The 22492-nt window shown below is 33.5% G+C and overlaps 1 protein-coding gene across 1 annotated transcript in view; it reads right to left on the reverse strand.

Annotated features, from left to right (window-relative positions):
* The window catches only part of LOC145260697 (uncharacterized), a 203283-nt gene extending 187246 nt beyond the window's left edge, over positions 1–16037 (reverse strand). The window contains exon 1 of the mRNA XM_080119097.1: positions 15373–16037. Within this exon, the coding sequence (XP_079975223.1) occupies positions 15373–15602 (230 nt within the window). The 5' untranslated portion in view covers positions 15603–16037. The remainder of the gene's footprint in view (positions 1–15372) is intronic.
* Positions 16038–22492: the final 6455 nt, after the last annotated feature.

A 22492-nucleotide genomic window follows, 5' to 3' on the forward strand; every position in this document is an offset into this window, starting at 1 on the left:
GGAGAGAATGTGTATAGGCCTATGTGATTTTGCTCCTCGCGTTTGTTGCAGGGTAATGTCAGGAAACCGTGAAAAATGTTTTTCAAGCTCAAATTTTTCTTAAGATTCGGTATGAAGTCGAGAGCTCTGTGTTTATTTATCTTAGCCGAGTCTGACGAGGGGTTTCGTCATTGTTGTTTGTTGAGATTCTTGTCGGTAGTAGTTCACTTGTTTTTCTTTGTAGAAATGTTTTTTTGTTTTTTTTGTTTATCAAACAAAATGCGCGTCTCGCTTGAAACAATTCATTTAAAAAAAAGTAGGGTCACCATGCATGTTCGTTTCACGTCAGTCGGTCGCCAGTTTGTTGCGGGACTTGTGGCATAGAAGGAAATGTGTGTTCATCTCACGTTCGGATGTCACCAATTTGTAGTGGACTGATGGTATATTATATATATCCCCCAGTCATACAAAATAGGAAAAATTAATTGAGTTGAGAAAGAAATAAACAACGCGGTTATTGAAATAAACGAACTAGAATTTATTTCATGAAGAAAAAAATTAAATGAAAGGGTACATCACATGTTTAGTTTGGTGTGCGTCTCTCGCTGTTAGCTGGTGAGAGAGAAAGTCTATTGTTGTAGAGAGAGAGAGAGTGAGAAAGGCAATCCAGGCCATGGTGTGAGAAAGTGTGTAAGGTGTATGTACTGTCTATTGGCTCTTGCCCCATACATAGTAGCAGGGGACGTGAAGTGCGTGGACGCGTGCCTGAAAGGGAGCAGTTGGTCCGTCGACCGCTCAGCTCGGGAGTCGAATCGAAAAGAAGGAAACAACTCAGGTCTCTTGCTTTTGTAGTTGTTTCCAGTGGTCTTTTGCGCATGTGTGGATTTCCTTTAAAGGGAAGTGATGTTGTCCGTGTGCACATACGTGTGTGTACGTTAGCGTGTGTGTGTATGCACGTGAATGTGAGTGTATGTACATGAACGTGAATATATGTCGTTTGTGTGCACGTATGTGTATGATAAGAAAAGTGGCTTCAGATGTGAACGCGTGTTTTGTGTGAAACTAGAACAGGCTTGCACACTCTTGTTAAAAAATGCCCTAAATATTATAATCAATTTCCACTCTTTCTACTTGTTGAATTTGTTGCTTTTGCAATACGAGGTTTTGCTCTGCCTGGAATTGGAACATTTCCAACAATGAATCTTTGAATTTCACATCCATCATATGAATTCATTTTACAATTTACGCTTGTATTAAAGAAATATTCCTTAGTAAAAAGAAAAAAAAAAAATCAGCCAAGTTTTCTTTCCCAATTCTTTTGTTTGAAGAACAGTTTAGCAGTCCTTTTGTAACTTAATTTGTTGAACGCTATATTTCTAATCTTACTAGAAACAATCTAGCGAAATAACATTTGTTTAACATTTTTTTTATTGTTTGCACGCGTTTTTACGTAGCAGAAATAAAATCCGTCACTTTAAATATCCGATGAATTCATATGGGAAACTTTTTTTTTTTTTTTTTTTTTTACCCTCTTTGCCTTTTGCAAAAATGACTTGATTCTTTACGTGTTTGCTAAGCACAAATGACGTACGCGAATAATTATTTTTCACGGTCTGTCTCTTTTCTCTTGACAAAGTCAAGTGTGTTTTTTTTTTTTTCAAATCCCAAATATAATCAAAATAACAGTAAGCTTACACAGTATTTGCTAGTTGGTTTTGGACATTTAACTTTGCAGAAGAAAATTCTTACCATAGGAAAAATGGCTTCTGGTGAAGAAAAAAATAAACCCTTTTTCCCTTTCTAAAACACTTGGTAAGTGTGTTCAATTATTAAATAATTGACAACATTCACGTTTTTCGCTGTAGATTTTGGTAGCAAATTTTTTCCCATCGCCAAATTTCTATTGTAGTAATTAATTTGCTGTTAATCCTTGCATATCCAAATATCTGTTGAAATGACGAAGGTGTTCTGCCGTAAGATTTTACGAATCTTTATTCCAATCACTTTTGGTGATTCTCTGCAGTGACGGTCGTTTCGATTCCTTATCGCCAATCTGTTGTATTGTGGAACAACAGTGAAAATAAGAACAATAAAGTCGAGGTTCGGTTAAGGAACAAGTGTATTAACAATAATGTACAAAGATAGGAAAGCATGTATATCTGCTGGGCACTCGGCTAGCACTTGAAGTGCAGTCGCATCTCTCTCACCGGCGTTGGAATTATTAGCGCTATTTATAGTGCTAATCAGTGTAAATTCCTCTGTTCAAGGAAGGCAGGTATAACACATTCCCACAGAGAAATCAAACTAAAGGCTCTATGCATATGGATAGCAAATTAAGCCACTGTTTTTGCAAAGGACTTACCGCAACCAAAGAACTTTCATAACTGATACATTGTGAATAAAATTTGACTTAAATGTATGGTTTTTTTTGTGGAATTTCATTTGCTATCTGCAGGGAGGAAATTAGGTGTGTTGGAAAGAAATTTCTTATGCTCTCATTTTTATTGCAAAAACATGCAGAATTCTCATTTTTATTACAAAAAACACGCAGAATTCTGCATTTTTTGGCAATAAAAATGAGAATTCTGCGTGTTTTATTTAATGCAAAACATCTAGAATCATTATTTAATGCAAAACATCTAGACTCATTATTTAATGCAAAACATCTAGACTCATTATTTAATGCAAAACATCTAGACTCATTATTTAATGCAAAACATCTAGACTCATTATTTAATGCAAAACATCTAGACTCATTATTTAATGCAAAACATCTAGACTCATTATTTAATGCAAAACATCTAGAATTATTATTTAATGCAGAACATCTAGAATTATTATTTAATGCAAAACATCTAGAATCATTATTTAATGCAGAAAATCTAGAATCATTATTTAATGCAAAACATCTAGAATTATTATTTAATGCAAAACATCTAGAATCATTATTTAATGCAAAACATCTAGAATCATTATTTAATGCAAAACATCTAGAATTATTATTTAATGCAAAACATCTAGAATCATTATTTAATGCAAAACATCTAGACTCATTATTTAATGCAAAACATCTAGAATTATTATTTAATGCAAAACATCTAGAATCATTATTTAATGCAAAACATCTAGAATCATTATTTAATGCAGAACATCTAGAATCATTATTTAATGCAGAACATCTAGAATCATTATTTAATGCAAAACATCTAGAATCATTATTTAATGCAAAACATCTAGAATCATTATTTAATGCAAAAAATCTAGAATCATTATTTAATGCAAAACATCTAGAATCATTATTTAATGCAAAACATCTAGAATCATTATTTAATGCAAAACATCTAGAATCATTATTTAATGCAAAACATCTAGAATCATTATTTAATGCAAAACATCTAGAATCATTATTTAATGCAAAACATCTAGAATCATTATTTAATGCAAACATCTAGAATCATTATTTAATGCAAAACATCTAGAATCATTATTTAATGCAGAACATCTAGAATCATTATTTAATGCAGAACATCTAGAATCATTATTTAATGCAGAACATCTAGAATCATTATTTAATGCAAAACATCTAGAATCATTACTTAATGCAAAACATCTAGAATCATTATTTAATGCAGAACATCTAGAATCATTATTTAATGCAAAACATCTAGAATTATTATTTAATGCAGAACATTTAGAATCATTATTTAATGCAAAACATCTAAAATCATTATTTAATGCAGAACATCTAGAATTATTATTTAATGCAGAACATCTAGAATCATTATTTAATGCAGAACATCTAGAATCATTATTTAATGCAAAACATCTAGAATCATTACTTAATGCAAAACATCTAGAATCATTATTTAATGCAGAACATCTAGAATCATTATTTAATGCAGAACATCTAGAATCATTATTTAATGCAGAACATCTAGAATCATTATTTAATGCAAAACATCTAGAATCATTACTTAATGCAAAACATCTAGAATCATTATTTAATGCAAAACATCTAGAATCATTATTTAATGCAAAACATCTAGAATCATTACTTAATGCAAAACATCTAGAATCATTATTTAATGCAAAACATCTAGACTCATTATTTAATGCAAAACATCTAGAATCATTATTTAATGCAGAACATCTAGAATCATTATTTAATGCAAAACATCTAGAATCATTACTTAATGCAGAACATCTAGAATCATTATTTAATGCAAAACATCTAGACTCATTATTTAATGCAAAACATCTAGACTCATTATTTAATGCAAAACATCTAGAATCATTATTTAATGCAAAACATCTAGAATCATTATTTAATGCAAAACATCTAGACTCATTATTTAATGCAAAACATCTAGAATCATTATTTAATGCAAAACATCTAGAATCATTACTTAATGCAAAACATCTAGAATCATTATTTAATGCAAAACATCTAGAATCATTATTTAATGCAAAACATCTAGAATCATTATTTAATGCAGAACATCTAGAATCATTATTTAATGCAGAACATCTAGAATCATTATTTAATGCAAAACATCTAGAATCATTATTTAATGCAAAACATCTAGATCCATTACTTAATGCAAAACATCTAGAATCATTATTTAATGCAAAACATCTAGAATCATTATTTAATGCAAAACATCTAGAATCATTATTTAATGCAGAACATCTAGAATCATTATTTAATGCAGAACATCTAGAATCATTATTTAATGCAAAACATCTAGAATCATTATTTAATGCAGAACATCTAGAATCATTATTTAATGCAGAACATCTAGAATCATTATTTAATGCAAAACATCTAGAATCATTATTTAATGCAGAACATCTAGAATCATTATTTAATGCAGAACATCTAGAATCATTATTTAATGCAAAACATCTAGAATCATTATTTAATGCAAAACATCTAGAATCATTATTTAATGCAGAACATCTAGAATCATTATTTAATGCAGAACATCTAGAATCATTATTTAATGCAAAACATCTAGAATCATTATTTAATGCAGAACATCTAGAATCATTATTTAATGCAAAACATCTAGAATCATTATTTAATGCAAAACATCTAGAATCATTATTTAATGCAGAACATCTAGAATCATTATTTAATGCAGAACATCTAGAATCATTATTTAATGCAAAACATCTAGAATCATTATTTAATGCAGAACATCTAGAATCATTATTTAATGCAGAACATCTAGAATCATTATTTAATGCAGAACATCTAGAATCATTATTTAATGCAGAACATCTAGAATCATTATTTAATGCAGAACATCTAGAATCATTATTTAATGCAAAACATCTAAAATCATTATTTAATGCAAAACATCTAGAATCATTACTTAATGCAAAACATCTAGAATTATTATTTAATGCAAAACATCTAGAATCATTATTTAATGCAGAACATCTAGAATCATTATTTAATGCAAAACATCTAGAATTATTATTTAATGCAAAACATCTAGAATCATTATTTAATGCAAAACATCTAGAATCATTATTTAATGCAAAACATCTAGACTCATTATTTAATGCAAAACATCTAGAATTATTATTTAATGCAAAACATCTAGAATCATTACTTAATGCAAAACATCTAGAATCATTATTTAATGCAAAACATCTAGAATCATTATTTAATGCAAAACATCTAGAATCATTACTTAATGCAAAACATCTAGAATCATTATTTAATGCAGAACATCTAGAATCATTATTTAATGCAAAACATCTAGAATCATTATTTAATGCAAAACATCTAGAATCATTATTTAATGCAAAACATCTAGAATCATTATTTAATGCAAAAAATCTAGAATCATTATTTAATGCAAAACATCTAGAATCATTATTTAATGCAAAACATCTAGAATCATTATTTAATGCAAAACATCTAGAATCATTATTTAATGCAAAACATCTAGAATCATTATTTAATGCAAAACATCTAGAATCATTATTTAATGCAAACATCTAGAATCATTATTTAATGCAAAACATCTAGAATCATTATTTAATGCAGAACATCTAGAATCATTATTTAATGCAGAACATCTAGAATCATTATTTAATGCAGAACATCTAGAATCATTATTTAATGCAAAACATCTAGAATCATTATTTAATGCAAAACATCTAGAATCATTATTTAATGCAGAACATCTAGAATCATTATTTAATGCAGAACATCTAGAATCATTATTTAATGCAAAACATCTAGAATCATTATTTAATGCAGAACATCTAGAATCATTATTTAATGCAGAACATCTAGAATCATTATTTAATGCAGAACATCTAGAATCATTATTTAATGCAAAACATCTAGAATCATTACTTAATGCAAAACATCTAGAATCATTATTTAATGCAGAACATCTAGAATTATTATTTAATGCAAAACATCTAGAATCATTATTTAATGCAGAACATCTAGAATCATTATTTAATGCAAATGCTAGTAAGATGTAAATATATTTGTAAATTCTTGATTGAAGACGAGCAGAATTTTATTTTTTTTCTTAATTTGAACAGATTAATGATAAATATTTTTTCTGTTTCATTGAATCTGAAATGTAATTATTTCGTTAAAGTAACCTATGTCTCAAAACCCATAATACAGTAATAAATTTCGTTTGGCGATATGTTGCACTCCTAAAAAAAAAAAAAAAAAAAAAAGTGAAGAAATTTGAATTCATTCTTACGTTTAAAGTAAAGTTAGATAATAATTTAATTCGACCTTGATATTGGGTCGTAGGTTGCTAGCGTATTGTAATTGCATTTTTTCGAATTTAAGATCCTATGAGGATCATGTACGTTTTATAATTGAAAAAAAAAACAAACTTCGGTTCAAATTCTGTAGACGTATTAAAAAAAACAAAACAAAAAAACTCACAGTATTTAACCGTTAATGATTCTTTCGCAATTTAAATGTTAATTGTAAAAGTAACTCCTTGAATGTGTTATATTGATTAATTTAAATTGTATTTGTGATGCCATGTTTTAATGTATTAATTATGTGTACATTGTTGTCATTTTTCAAATGAATGTGAATGGAAAATTTATTAAAAAAAAATCTAAAGGGACAGGAAAAGGGTTTATCCTCCCCCCCCCCCCCAGTGTTAGGCGCCTTCTTCACCCAAAATGAAAGCCAAGATGCCGTCTTGTTCCCTATGTGAAGGGGGGGGGGCACTTTATCTTGTAAACTGTGCCAAGCTACAGATCATTCAATCAAGAACTGTAGTAAGTTTCATACCTTCAAAGCAAAGTGTTGAAGGGCTAAACAGTTAAATTTATGTACTCGGTGTTTGGGTGAGCACACAGAGGCATCTTGCCGTGGTAGTAAGGGTTTTCCTTACCCGTGTGCGATATGTGGGTTAAGAACCCATTTTACCCTCATGTGTCTCAAAGGAAATAAATCCTTTGTGGGCCGAACATCATATTCTGAATCACAGAATAGTATTTTTCCCATCATCGGAGTATCTATGATAGCACATGGACGACCAGTATATTTCTTCTGTTTAATAGATACTGGGTCACAGCATTCGTTTTTCGCCCAGGAAATTCTCAGTAAATTATGTTCTGATAAACCCATAAACCACAAGAAGGTTAATATGGCGGTGAATATGCTGATTGGGAATGACTCCTTAAGATTGAAGGAGTACTATACATATCGATAAAATTAGGGAGTTAAAATCCCTTTAAATTTGCAGCTTTATTCTCCCAAAATTTAAATTTAAAATTCGAAGGGGATAACTTCGATAAAGTTGTCGATAACTTATCTCAGGAAGGTTTCTGGCTATGTCCCAGATATAAGAATTTGAACGGAACCCACCTTATGGGGATTATTGGATTGGACCTTCTGAGCAAGTTAAATGATCTCAAGCTAGTTGAGTGTCTTAATGGAAATGCATCGCGACATGGAAAATTCATAATTCCGTTTGGCAAGAGCCGACATTTTTTTAAAAAAGATTTGAATGAGGTAGAATCGTCAATTCAACAGTTATTTGACTGAGTCTGTACTAAATCCGACACTCTCTTATGAGGACGATTTGAAGCCTTTCTTTTTTTGAGTCCGTGGTCAAGCGTGGGGTTGAGACGTTGCTCAGTCTTGATTCATTAGGTATTAAAGATGCTAGGCTGTCGGCTGTGGGCAATAAAAAATAGAAGAGTTCAAAAACTCTATCGTATGGGAGGAGGGAAAATATCACGTAGACTTACCGTGGTATCATGACAGGATCCCACTAGTAAACAGTAACTTTGTGACTTCCTTAAAGGTAATGGACAGAGTGGCAGAGTCCTTAGAAAGGAAGGGAATGTATAATGAGTACCTCCAAGTTTTTGAGGATTATGAGGAATGTAGAATAGTGGAGCAGTTTTTTGTCCCGCTTGGGAAGTATGAAGATTATATTTGGGTTCGACATAGACTCTTTATTAAGGAGGGAACTGGAGTGACAACAAAAATTTGTCCCGTATTCAACTGCTCCCTAAAACGTTGAGAGTGGATGTCAATTAATGACACTGTCTACATGGGCATGAACTTATCTACTAATTTATTGGATTTATTGCTGGGATTAAGGAAAGATAAATATGTCCTTCTTGGTGATATAAGAAAGGCCTTTTTACAAATTCATCTTAAGTCGGAAGACGATAAAAACAGATTTCGTTTTTTCCTTAAAAAAGGTGACAAATTATGTACTTACAGGTACAAAACAATTCTATTTGGATTCAATGCTAGCCCTTTCATTCTGAACTTCATTTTGAAATTCTATGCGGAAAAATATGCAAAAGATGCAGCACCGCATGCTATTTCCAACAATTTTTATTATATAATCTTGTCACCACCAGTTGTGACGGAGAGTCCCTACTCGCTATTTATAATAATGTTTATAGCAGACTGTCAGAGGCACGCTTCAATGTACGATCCTGCAATTCCAACTGTTCTAAGATAAAAGAAAAAATGTTGGAGGATGAAACTATTTCTTCTCCCTTCCCAGCCTTTGAGAAGGTATTGTGTTACTTATATGATTATTTTTCTCCCACTTTAGTGGACCCGAAGTTAATACCAAACAAGGGATTCTTTCGCAAATATCAGGAGTGTATGATCCTTTGTCTATGCTACTCCCCATCACGATACAGGGGAAGATCATTGTCAGTTCAATCTGGAAAAGCAAGTTGTTGTGGGATGAGCGGATACCTGAAGAACTCAATAAGCTGTGGCAAACCCATGCCAAGGATTTAAACGACTTGGGGAAGTTTGAATTTCCCAGGCGTGTATTGTCGGAAAATCAGTCTGTCGAATTTATCTGTTTCTGTGATGTGTCGGAAAATGCATACAGATTCACCCTGTATGTAAAACAGGGAGTGAATCGAAACTAATTGTTCTCTGTTGTTCGCAAAGGCCAGAGTGGCCCCAATTAAGGGTAAGTCACTTCCCACTTTGGAACTATATGTTTTTAGCTCTTAAGGTAGCCACTCAAGTTTTAGGTGCTCTGGGGCCCCTTAATATTGATAATTTTTTCGTGATGTCTGATTCCCAAGTTGCCCTCTCGTGGATCCTCAATGGTAAAGGATCCAAGAAAAATATATTCATTGAAAAGATATTAATATTAAATTTGGCATTCTACCGAAATTAAAATCTTCGTCGGAAAATCCGGCAGATCTTTTAACTAGATGTATCAATACTTCTAAATTTTCCCAGTTATTCAATTTCTGGATGTATGGCCTGGAATGGCTCAATATGGATGCCATTGTTTGGCCAATCTCACCCTTGCCTTGTCTAAACGAAACTAATAAAAAAATTGTATCATGTTTGTACTCTCAGGAGACACATCCTTCTGAAAATACCTTCCTGTTGGATATTACAAGGTATTGCAGCTTATCTAAGGCAATCAGCGTCTTAGAAAAAGTGTTGAAATTTTATGATTTGTTACGTCACCATAGTGCTGACAATTTTAATAGGGCCAAATTATTGCTATTTGCACCGGTCAATTTTCTATTTAAGTTGGAGTGGTAGAAGTTAAAATGTACATATTACTCTTTACATGCATGAGCTTGGGTGCAATTCACTTGGAATTATTGGCGGATATGAGCACCCACTCTTTTATGCTGGCCTTTGTGAGGTTTACCAATTTATTTGGTATCTCCACGCATGTATATTCCGATAACGCGAAATCCGTTGTTGCATCCGGAATATTGAACATGCTCGAATCAGACGAGTTGAAGGAACAATTTAAATCCATACACATCGTCTATTGAACAATTCCCCTTTACTCTCCCTGGCAGGGGGGAGCCTGGGAGAGACTTATTAAAACTGTCAAACAATGTTTGAAGAAACTGTTGGGCAGAAGAAAGTTGGATTAATTTGAATTTTTGACTGCACTTTCTCATGTGCAAAACGCAATAAATGACAGACCCCTAACTTATATTGTTTCTGCTGACAAATATTTTAGTATCTTAACTCCGAATCATTTTCTTCAAACAGGATATCAACCTCATTTGCTTCTTAATAATTATGATGCTGAATTATGTCCTGACCCCCCCCCCCCTCCCCAAATAGGACTGGCTTATTACATTCTCTCGAAATGAGGAATAAATTTGTTGAAAAATTTAATCGTATCGGGCATAATGATTACCTCTTGTTATTAAGAGAAGTTGATGCCAAAATTAGGAGCAATTGTGCCCCCAAGTTATCTGTTGGAGAGATAGTACTTATTGAGACTCCCAACAAAACCAGACAATTCTGGAATCTTGGTAAAATAATCAAATTAATTACAGGAAACAACAATAATGTTTGTTCCGCGTTGTTCTTAAGGATGGGTGCAAACAGGTCCATTCCTTAAAAATCCTTGTGCCCTTGGAAATTAAGGGTAATGAGGATATTGCATCAACTGAATTTATAGGAAAAGGAGGTCCCTTTTTCTGTCCAACCTGTTCTGTTCCTAATGATGGAACATCGCCAATGGTGTGCTGCGATTCTTGTGACAGCTGGTACCATTTCAGCTGCGTAGGAGTTAATCATCAAGATACCTTAGGGGAGTGGTTTTGTTCTAATTGTAAGGATGAGGCTCCTCAGATCGGTCCATATAGTGGAAATTAGCTAATGTTTGGATGTATGAAAAGTTGAAGTTTATACTGAAGATTGACAACGCACAATGGCACACATATATTAATATTAAAAAATTTATTGAATTAAAGTTGTAATTAACTTGTATTGTGAAAAAGTAATGATCATCCATTACTTTTTCCTCTCCTCCTTGGCAGTGTAATATTAAGAAAATTTATTGAATTAAAGTTATAATTTTGAATCTCAATTAAAATTGTCAACAATAACCATATTAAGTTAATAAATTTACCTGAACTAAATATATTGAAATTATAAAATTGTCTACGTTAAGACATATGTTTATTGGATTAACTTGTTATTTGTCGTTTATCTGACCGTTTATTAATTGATTTGTATTAGGAAAAAAGTAATGATTATCCATTACTTTTTCCTCTCCTCCTTGGCAGTGTGTGAGAAATTTTTCACATACAACCGCCATATTATTTTTGGCTGCCTACATGCTTTGTAAGCCAGTCTGTCATTGGTTTAATTTGAATGCGCCAAATCTTGTCTTGGCGTCAATCTGTATTCATGTATTATTTTTTCAGTCTGAGAATGAACACGGGAACCAGTAGACTCACAACAGCGGCGCTCTAGAGTGCCAGGATTTTACCTTCATGGACACCAAACAGTGGGTGAACGAAGGACATTTCTCTAAATACAGAGACAACATAATTGCTGAATTTGTTCTACCCAATGAGGATATTCTACTGTATTCGGCATGATATATTTGATTATAGGAATTTATTCCTATTTCTTCCAGAGACCACGAGGTCCCAAAATATGCCGTATTGGGTGCCAACATTCACACCATGTTCATCATGTACAACATGGATCCTTCTAAAAGGAAACCCGAACTAACATTTCCACAGAGGAATCAAACTAAAGGCTCCATGCGTATGGATAGCAAATTTAGCCACTCTCTTTGCAAAGGACTTACCGCGACCAAAGAACTTTCATTTCTGATACATTGTGAATAAAATTTGAGTTTTAAAGGTATGGCTTTATTTGTGGAATTTCATTTGCTATCTGCAGGGAGGAAATTGGGCGCGTGGGAAAGAAATTTCTTACAAGTCATCGTAAACATAAACGACTTTTAGGTATTCTTTAGTATAGATAACAAAACGAAAAGGTGGTCCAAAATGTTACCAAAGGTAAATTACTCTTCTACCAACTTAGATAAGTTTTTGGGAACTCTTGACTCTTTTGTCTCCCAATTTTTCGTCTGTTAAAATTTTAATCACGTGATTACGGTGTAGCGTCAATAAAATAAACAATTTATTCAAGGGCCGCGCCGCTTGTTATGGATTTAGCTGAAAACGATATTTAAAATCACTTTATATGCAGTTATGCATTTATGTTACCAGGCTGGCGTTTGTTTTGTAACTATTCTGTATTTTCATCTAACAAATTCATAAACAAAAAAGATATCGTAAAATACACACACAATATATATATATATATAATCATTTTATTATATATATTTTTTGGATGGGGGTGGGATTGAATTAGCGAAATAAAAGACGGTTTGAATAAATTCGTGATTTAAATTTGTAATTATGAAAAGAAAAGATTTTATTTTCAGTTGCGTGCACTTATGTTACCGAACTAGCGGGTGTATTGTAACTATTCTGTACTTTCGCCTATCAATTTAATAAACAATAAATATTGTAAAACTTGAATTTCACTTGAAAATACTATTTAAAAAATAGCACGGTAACATAAGTGCATAAGCACAACTTTATTTTACATTTCTTTTCCAAAGGACCGTTTGAATAAATTGATTTAAATTTAAAGTGTTTTGTAATTATTTCTAAAAAAAATAAGTAAAAAATAATGAGCCATGTAGGTAGAAAAGAAACTTTTATTAACATTTATTTATTGTATTTTTTTTTTTACACTTTTGTTCGTTTGTTTACTTCTTAAATAAGACAAACCAAAAGGAAGCGAGTTAAATTTTTCCAGAGAAAACATTTTAAATTCGAATGCACTCAATTCAAAGAAAGAAGAAGCAGTAAAATTATTTTCCAACGAACAATTTATCAGCAAAAACAAACAACAAAAAGGAACACGTATTTAGTTAATTTACATTATAAAATTCTGCAATTTGCAATAAAATGTTGACGGTGTCGGTCTCTGTGCGAACGTACTGTTGTCGCCACATGCACTTATGTTACCATGCTCTCTTTTTTAAAATAGTATTTTCAAGTTAAATTCAAGTTTTACAATATCTGTTTTGTTTATTAAATTGTTAGGTGAAAGTACAGAATAGTTACATGCACCCGCTAGTTCGGTAACATAAGTGCACACAACTGCAAATAATTTCTTTTTTTTATAATTACAAATTTAAATCATGAATTTATTCAAACGGTCCTTTACCTCGCTAAATCAATCCCTCCCCGCTCCAATATATATATATATATATATATATATATATATATATATATATATATATATATTCAAGTTTTACGATATCTTTTTTATTTATGAATTTGTTAGGTGAAAGTACAGAATAGTTACAAAACACACGCCAGCCTAGTAACATAAATGCATAAGTACCAATAAAGTGATTTTTAATATCGCATTCAGCTAAATCCATAACAAATGGCACTTGACTAACTGGTTTATTTTATTGACGCTACACCGTAATCACGTGATTAAAATGTTAGCAGACGAAAAATTGGGAGACAAAAGAGTTAAAAGTTCCGGTTTTTGTTTTAACTTATTTTAAAGCGTTTGTTTAGTTTGAAGTGCAAGTAGTGCAAGTGCACTAGTGCGGAGTCTTAAGTTAGAAAAAGAAAAATAGGCCTACGTTAGATATAGTCATCGGAAGAATCTCGATACTCGCTCAAAAATCGAAAATTAAACATAATACTGGTAGAAACTCACCCAATGAATGTAACGTGGTTATATTCGTACGTTTTAGTAGGCTTTGTTAAGTTCACTTTGTGATTGTTTACAAAGAATTTACTTTTGTTTTGTGCGGACCGTTCTGCTGCTTCATGCCGATTGCCTTGAAAAATCTTTTCTGGTTAAAGTTTACAAGTTTTAAAATAAGCAAACTAACGTGGATTATTTTTCAGAATAACAATATTTTTTAAGTGGTAAAAACACAATCAGAAGGGACTTTTACATGGCATTCAACATGAAGCAGAACGTGTGTAGAGCTAGGTAGTAAGTTATGAAAATATATGTGTGGTAATTAAGCCATTTCCATCAAAATCTGCACAGAATTTATCTCCCATAATAATGAAATGCTTCTACAGAATTTGAACCAATCCAAACGGACTTTTGTTAAAACTAAACCTAAAAGTTAAGATGTTAGAGTAAAAAGATATCGGTTCAAATTTTGTAGAAGTTCTACAAAATAAGTTATCTATGCAGAGAAGGTACCGTGCTGAAATAACATTATTTAGAAACCCATTTTTAACATGGGGTGGGTATTTTGTAAGTATTTTGTACTTTCACCTAACAATTTAATAAACAAAGGATACATAAAAATCGAATATTACTTAAAAATCCTATCGAAATATAATAGCACCACGGTCGGTTCACAAACACGGAAATTAGAAGTATTTTAGATTCCACAATTATTATAAGTAATAATGAATCGAGCACCTTTACTTCCTGTCAATAAACATGTCTACCGTCTTATTACTTTACTCACAACCAATAACTTATTACGGTAACTTAACATGCTTATAACTTCTATTAGAAGTGGGAATTTGGGACGTTGAAAGAATACACGCACGACACTTGGAAATTACCATTGGTTTCTTATTCAAATTTTAAACTAATAAAAAAAAAAAAAAAAGAAACAACTAGAGAAAAATCTTTATAATGTACCCGTCACGGAACGAAAATGTCATATTCCATAAATTTATAAATAATACCATTTTCAAGCGATTAATGTGAAATCAGTAGCATTACAAGGTTAATTTCGCAAGTTCAAATTATTGTAGACTTATCTGCTCTTGTTTATTTTTCAAAATGACGATGCGAGGCAGTCCCTTTTTGCTTACTCATAAAATTTTATTTTCCTAGTTTAAAAAAAAAAACTACTTAATTTATGTAATTTTTGGAATATGATATCCTCATTCCGTGACGAGTACGTACATCTTAAAGATATGTTTTTTGGTGTGTGTGTGTGTGTGTGTGTGTGTGTTTTTTTTTTTTTTATATAATTAGGTTAAATTCTAAATAAGAACCTTACCATTCCTTGTTCGCTGTTATTTAGGGTGAATACCTACCTTCTTTCGTAAGGATACTCCACGATCTGCTTGAGGATCTGCCCGATGTCGACGCCGAATTGTGGACCCTGGGCAGCGAGTTGCGCCACGCAGGCCCTGACCAACTCGAACTGACCCACATAGAGGTTGTTACAGAAAAACCTGAACAGGAGACGGACACTCTCCCCTTGTTCGTTTCCGAATGGAAATTGCTGCAAAGAGGCAGCTTGTTGGCTAGAACTCTTCATCATTATTACCCTCCGTCTCCAGTGGCTACTTTTTTTTTCCGTTTCAGATTATTAAAAAAAAAAAAAAAATCCACGTCCTATCGGGTATCCAGGCTCCTACGATCGTCCCGGATGTTTTCGGATGGATTCAGTAGAAAGAGAAACCGATTAGGGGCAGCCATCTTGGGTGTACTCATGGTCACATGATATTTTTGTTTACCTTTTTGGACTTTCGGGGCCAAAAGTTCAAAGGAGAATATTTCAAAGATAGACAGTTTTTAGTTTAGGTGAACCCCCTAACTATTAGAGATGCGGTGATCGAACTGAATCGTTCCTTAAAGGTGGTTTATCGGCAACATAGTCGTTTACACACGCCGACTAGATTCAAGTTTTCATCACGCATAAGAAATCATCCGGTGACTTGCGACAACGTGACCCTCTGAAAAAAAAAGTCGAGTCATACGTTCTTACATAACATAGCAATAGTTAAAAACTGAATTAATCAATGTTTCTTTCCCTAAGACTTTTCTTGGTTTTTGTTTAAAATTCAACCATAGTTTTTGCATTTTTTGTTAAATAATAATAATTTAAAAAAATACAGAAAAATCTTTATGATGTACAGACTCATCACGGAACGAAGATGTCATATTCCAAAAATCACATAAACTGATCAAGTAGCTTTATTTTTAGCTAGGAAAATCATATTTTATGAGGAAATAAAAAGACTGTCTTGCGGCGCAATCTTGAAAAAAAAACAACAAAAAAAAGTAGGGTAGATAAGTTTACAATTATCCAAACTTGTGAGATACACCTTGTAATACTACCGATTTCACATTAATCGTTTTAAATTGTTTAAAATGATTTTCTTTCTAAAAGTAAAACTACTTGAAGATTTAAGTGATTTTTAGAATATGATATTTCTATTCCGTGATGGGTAAATAAACCAAAAAGATTTTTCTGTAGTTTTGTTTGTTTATTTAGGTTGCATTCTATTTTTGTTTTGAATATTTTTTCTTTTTTTATATTTTGCAGTAGCTTTTGTTTATTAAATTATTAAGTTAAAGTATAGAATCGGCAAAGAAAGCTTTCCTCCCCGTGTTAAGAAAGGCTTTTCTAAATAATAACTTTATTATCTAGAAAATAAATAAATAAATTTTACATGTGGAGAGACAACTGGAAATGAAGTGGGAACAATAATCATAAAGATAAATTGTAACTGCATAAATCAGATTGACGTCAGACAGCATAATGCGATTAAAAAAATATATAGGTGATAAAAATGGTTGGTGCTTCTTCATAATGTTATATTGGTGCTATAAAATATTGTATTTCAATACCTGATAACGTTGATCACAATAGCAATTTTAGCGTTTGGTAGCTAGAAAGACAGACAGAGTATTAAGTTAAATATTTATTAAAGAAATGAAATGGATGAAAATGTCCTTTGTTGAAAAGAAGTTTCCAAGAAGAAAATAACAAAGTCCTTGTCATTAAGATTTCTTAAAGTTAAAATAATTAAAATTGTCTCTTGTTGATAAGAAGTTTGTAATGGACTGGTGGATATATTATATATATCCTCCAGTCGTACAAAATAGGAAAAATGAATTGAATCGAGAAAGGAACGAACAACGCATTTATTGAAATAAACGAACTAGAATTTATTTCATGAAGAAACAAATGAAAGAAAAGGGTACAACACGTGTTTAATTTAGCGTGCATCTCTCGCTGTTAACTGGTGAGAAGGAAAGTCTATTGTTGTAGAGAGAAAGAGAGTGAGAAAGTCAATCCAGTTTGGCGCGTGTCTCTCACTGTTAGCTGGTAAGAGGGAAAGTCTATTGTTGCAGAGAGAGAGAGAGAGAGAGAGAGAGAGAGAGAGAGAGAGAGAGAGAGAGAGAGAAAGTCAATCCAGGCCATGGAGAGAGAAAGCGTATAAGGAGTACATACTGTCTGTTGGTTCTTGCCCCACACATAGTAACAGGGGACATGAGGCGCGCGTCCCGAAAGGGAGCGATTGGTCCGTCGACTGCCCAGGTCGGGAGCCGAATCGAAAAGAGGGAAACAGCTCAGGTCTCTTGCTTTTGTAGTTGTTTCCGGTGGTCTTTTGCGCAAGGGAAGTGACGTTGTCCATGTGTACATATGTGTGAACGTATGTGTGCGTACATGTGTGTACGTTAGCATGTGTGTGTATGCACGTGAATGGGAGTGTATGTACGTGAACGTGAATATATCTACATGTGTGTACGTGTGCCCATATGTTTGTGTGTGCATATGTGTATAACAAGAAAAGTGGCTTGAGATGTGAACACGTGTTTTGTGTGAGACTAGAACAGGCTTGCACAAGTTTCTGAGAAGAAGAAAATAACAAAGTCCTTGTCATTAAGATTTGTTGTTGCCAATGGCGAGTGAATGGCTTCTGCTGCTATGAGAAGGAAAGGGCAAAGATGTTCAGGCTAGCTGCTGTTACTGTTAGAAAGAGAAAGCATAATACATACAAGTCATACCGTGTCTTAGTAGCTATTTCTTTGGGCAATGTGTTTTGCCGATAATTCTTTGCTTTAATGAACTGTGTATCATAATGGAAGGATGGGTATAAAAAGCATAGTTTCTGACAACTTAATGCATCGTTAACAGTCAACTGAACATCGTAGTAAAGCACAGGTCAGTGCCATTGTCACTTACATATAGACGTTGTCATATCAGTGACTACTCCTGGTGTTTGGGTGTCTTTCTCCTGCTGATACAATCAGTGTTTTATTTACATATCATTATAGGCTTGATGCAGATCTTATATTTCACAATATAAGAATTATAATAGCAAAATTTGAAAAAATTGAATTTTAAACAAAACCAATGATATATACTTAATTTTCACGTCACAATAATGAACATATTAAAAAATTATGAAAAATGATAAGGTAGAAAATTATTTATTAATGAAAATAATTTTTGAAAACAATTAGCAAAAATTGAGTTGAAGAAAACTTTTGTAAAAACAGAAAATAGCAACATCAGGCAGGCGATAACCTGGATTGGAAAAATGAATGGAACCAAGTAAAGTCTTGTATTGAATTATAAAAATAATTTATTTACAAACTTTCATTTTGTTTCACTTTAACTCTGTTTCTACACAAGGCAGTATTTTTGTTGGAGGTGTTTGTGCATTACCATTACAGATCAATAAAAAAAATGCATTTTAGGTAAAACACTATTATGTAATCATGCATCATGTCGAAATTAGTAAAATTCCCCAAATTATGAAAATTCATTCTGTATCACACACAAACTGACTTATCTCTTTTGTTTTAAGTTAACTTTCATTTCTTTCAAATTAGAAAATGGCGGATCGAGTGTGTGTGTGTGTGTGTGCGCGCGCGCGCGCGCGCGTGTGTGTGTGTCGGGGTGTGTGTGTCGGGGTGTGTGTGTCGGGGTGTGTGTGTGTGTGCGCGTAAATTTGTGAATTTTTACTCATTTCTCTATGACACGTAATCACACAATAGTTTTTTTCTAAAACTTAAAAGAGAATAGAAAATAGATCTTTGGTTTATTTTCGGCAGCTTTGTAACTAGCCAGGTTTTTGAAAAAGATGGAATAATTGCTATTTTCTGGGTCAGAATTTATTTCATCTAACACTTATCGTTGACTGATGTGCATGATGTTATCAAACTAATCAAAAACCTCGATTCCAGTAAAGCAACTGATCATGATGGCATTCCAATTATAGTGTTGAAAAAGCTTCAACCAGAACTAGCTCCCATATTTACAAAGCTGTTTAAGTGTTGTCTTAGGGAGAAATGCTGCTCAACACCCTGGAAAACTTCATCAGTATGTTCTGTATTTAAAAATTCAGGTGATTGGCCATCTCCTTCTCAGTACAGATCAATCAGTCTCCTGTGCGCCATGAGTTGCTCAGCAAAAATACCCCCCTCTCCAGTGGCATGCAATATGGTTTCCGTTCTGCTAGATCTACAGCAGATGTGCTAAATGTCATATCTCATAGGCTTCGTGGATCTCTTGACAGAGGCTTCATTTCTAGGGCAATTGCTTTTGACATATCAAAGGCCTTTGATAGAATTTGGCATAAAAGTCTACTCCACAAGATCTCCAGCTATGGTATAGCTGGAAATGTATTATCGATCTGAGCCCAACTCTCTTCCTGATCTACATCAATGATCTCCCAAATCACATCCTAAAATCATTTGTAGACATTTATGCTGACAACGCTATCATCTATAGCAACACTTCAAAGGCTGTAAATGACCAAGTTCTCTATGATTCTCTCTCCTCTGATCTTGAGTACATGGTGCACTGGGCAAAGGGGTGGCTGGTTAATTTTAATGCATCTAAAACCAAGCTTCTATCTTTCCATCATCAATGCTCTGACTCCCATCTGGTATCAATTGAAATGAATGATTCTCATCTTGGGGAGGTTCCATGTTTTGACAAGCTTCTTGGTCTGACCTTTACTCCTGATCTGAAATGAAGCACATGCATCAAATCCATTGCCAAGGTCGCTGGAAAAATAGTAGGATCATTCTACTGCTCCAGTAGATATCTCACTGCCGATGCAATTCTCTGCCTGTATAAGAGCCAAGTACGTCCTAGGATGAAGTACTGTTACCACATCTAGGCAGGAGCTGCTAAAAGCAGCTTATCCTTTTTTTTTTCCTTTTTTTTTCATGGAGTTCACCACTTATCAAGGCCCAAGAGCCACTCGGGGATAAGGGTTATTGTGTGTACAGTAATCAATTGGATAGTGTAGTAATAGTATTGGAGAATTGATAAAGTGTCATTACTTAAGGGGGCGGTGCATCAGGAATTTGTTGTTGTTGGACTTGAAGACATCCAGGTTGAAGTCGGGAGGGAAACAGGCAAGCGGAACAGAGTTCCACAGGCGTGCAGTTCTAAGAAAGAAGTTTTGTTCATGGAATCTACGTTTTGATTTAGGCACAGATAAGGAGTGGGGGAAATTATTGACGGTGGTTTCAGCTAGTCGGGTGTTTTTTGAAAAAGATTGGCGAGTGGGGACCAGAGAATGGAGCTCAGATGAGCACTTGCCATGGAAATAACGATAGAACAAAGATAGGCTCGCTACGTCAAGGCAAGATAAGCTGTTTTTAGCAGCTCCTGCCCAGATGTGGCAGCAGTACCCCATCCTTGGACATACTTGGCTTTTATATAGATAGAGAATTGCATCATTAGTGAGATATCTTCTGGAGCGGTAGAAGGATCCCACCATTTTCCCAGCGACAAAGTTCCCACCATTTTCCCTGCCTTGACAGAGTTCAAAATAGACTTTGTAGCCTAGTAGGGGATGCCCCTTTCTCTTCCCTGCAATCTCTTTCTCACAGAAGAAACGTTGTGAGCTTGTCTCGGCTCTATCATTATTTTCATGGCAAATGCTCATCTGAACTCCAATTTATGGTCCCCCCTTGCCAAACTTTCACAAAAAACAGCTGAAACCACTATCAATAATTTCCCCACTCTTTATCTGTGCTTAAACCTAAACATGGATTCCATGAACCAAGCTTCTTTCTAAGAACTGCACGAATGTTCTGTTTACCTGTTTGTCAGCTAACTACAATATGGTCATCTTCAAGTCCAATGTAAACAAGTTCTTGATGAGCCGTCCCCCTTAAGTAATCCAATTAACTAAATTTCCACTACTAATGATTATGACGATATTGTTCCATTGACTGCGATACACTCATTAACCCTTATCCTCGAATACCCTCTGGGTATAAGTGGTGACTCCTTTGTAAGAAAAACAAAAACCTGATCATGTGACACATCTCAAAATTATGTTCTGTCTATCATTTTCACTTTCTCTCTTGTACGTTGTCTGGTTAGCCCTCACTCTTATATTATAGGCTGCGTATCACTCTTGCTGTAACATTGTACACAATTTTTAAACAGTATTGTTACATTTTAATGGACCCAACATGTTGTAGACTCTGTTGCAAGGAACAGAAGAACGGAAATAACTCGACTCACTTTGACATTTTAACAAAAGCCTTTATATTTGGTATTTCCAACAACTCATTTTTTTCTAAATATTTAAACAGTTCATTTCTCATTTTCTGGCTGCGTGTGACTTTTTGTCTCTGCTCTGATGTCACTCATGGTCTCGAACACATCTCAGATTCGACTTCTCTAGACACTCATGCCCCAAACATGTTCTTTGCTGCTCTTTCGTTTCAAACACATCCTTCCCACTCTCTCATGTCTCGAACATGTCTTGAATCCTCTGCATCACAAACATATCTCAAATACATGCTTCTCTGAACATCACTCCTCCGAACACTGTTTCTTCGAACATGAGTGTGTTTTTTTTAGCTCTGCTGTGATGTTACATTGCACACTGGTTCGGTCATTTACATATGGCTGTTGCTACTAACCCAGCATCAGTGGCTTTGTTATATTGTTTCTGAAGGTCTCTCTCTCTCTCTCTCTCTCTCTCTCTCTCTCTCTCTCTCTCTCTCTCTCTCTCTCTCTCTCTCTGTTTATTAACAAACGATAATCACATTCTTTTGCTTGACACTTACTTTAAGGTCCTCCGCTTTTTCTATACTGACGAAGAGAAACAAGAAGTAATACTATCTAACAGGTAGCTGAAGAGGAAATATATGCACATGCACACACAAATACATACACATGTATATGTGTATGTGTGCATTTGAAAATGTATGTTTTTCAATATATTTTCTAGTCTTTATATACGTTATAGGTATTTTTATGCATGAGAGCACAAAGCCCCTAATAAAAGATAAATAAATACAAAAGGCACAGAATAATTAAACAACAACTCTTTTTTGTAAGAAAACAATGAAAAGGTTTATTTTGCATTAAGAAGGACTGTGTCCGAGGCGAAAGAAAAGGAAAAAGAACAGAAAGTTCTCAGGTATTCTACCGCCTGG

The sequence above is a fragment of the Euprymna scolopes genome, chromosome 36, assembly GCF_053919585.1.
Source record: "Euprymna scolopes isolate OS-2025 chromosome 36, ASM5391958v1, whole genome shotgun sequence".
Taxonomy (NCBI): Eukaryota; Metazoa; Mollusca; class Cephalopoda; order Sepiida; family Sepiolidae; genus Euprymna; species Euprymna scolopes.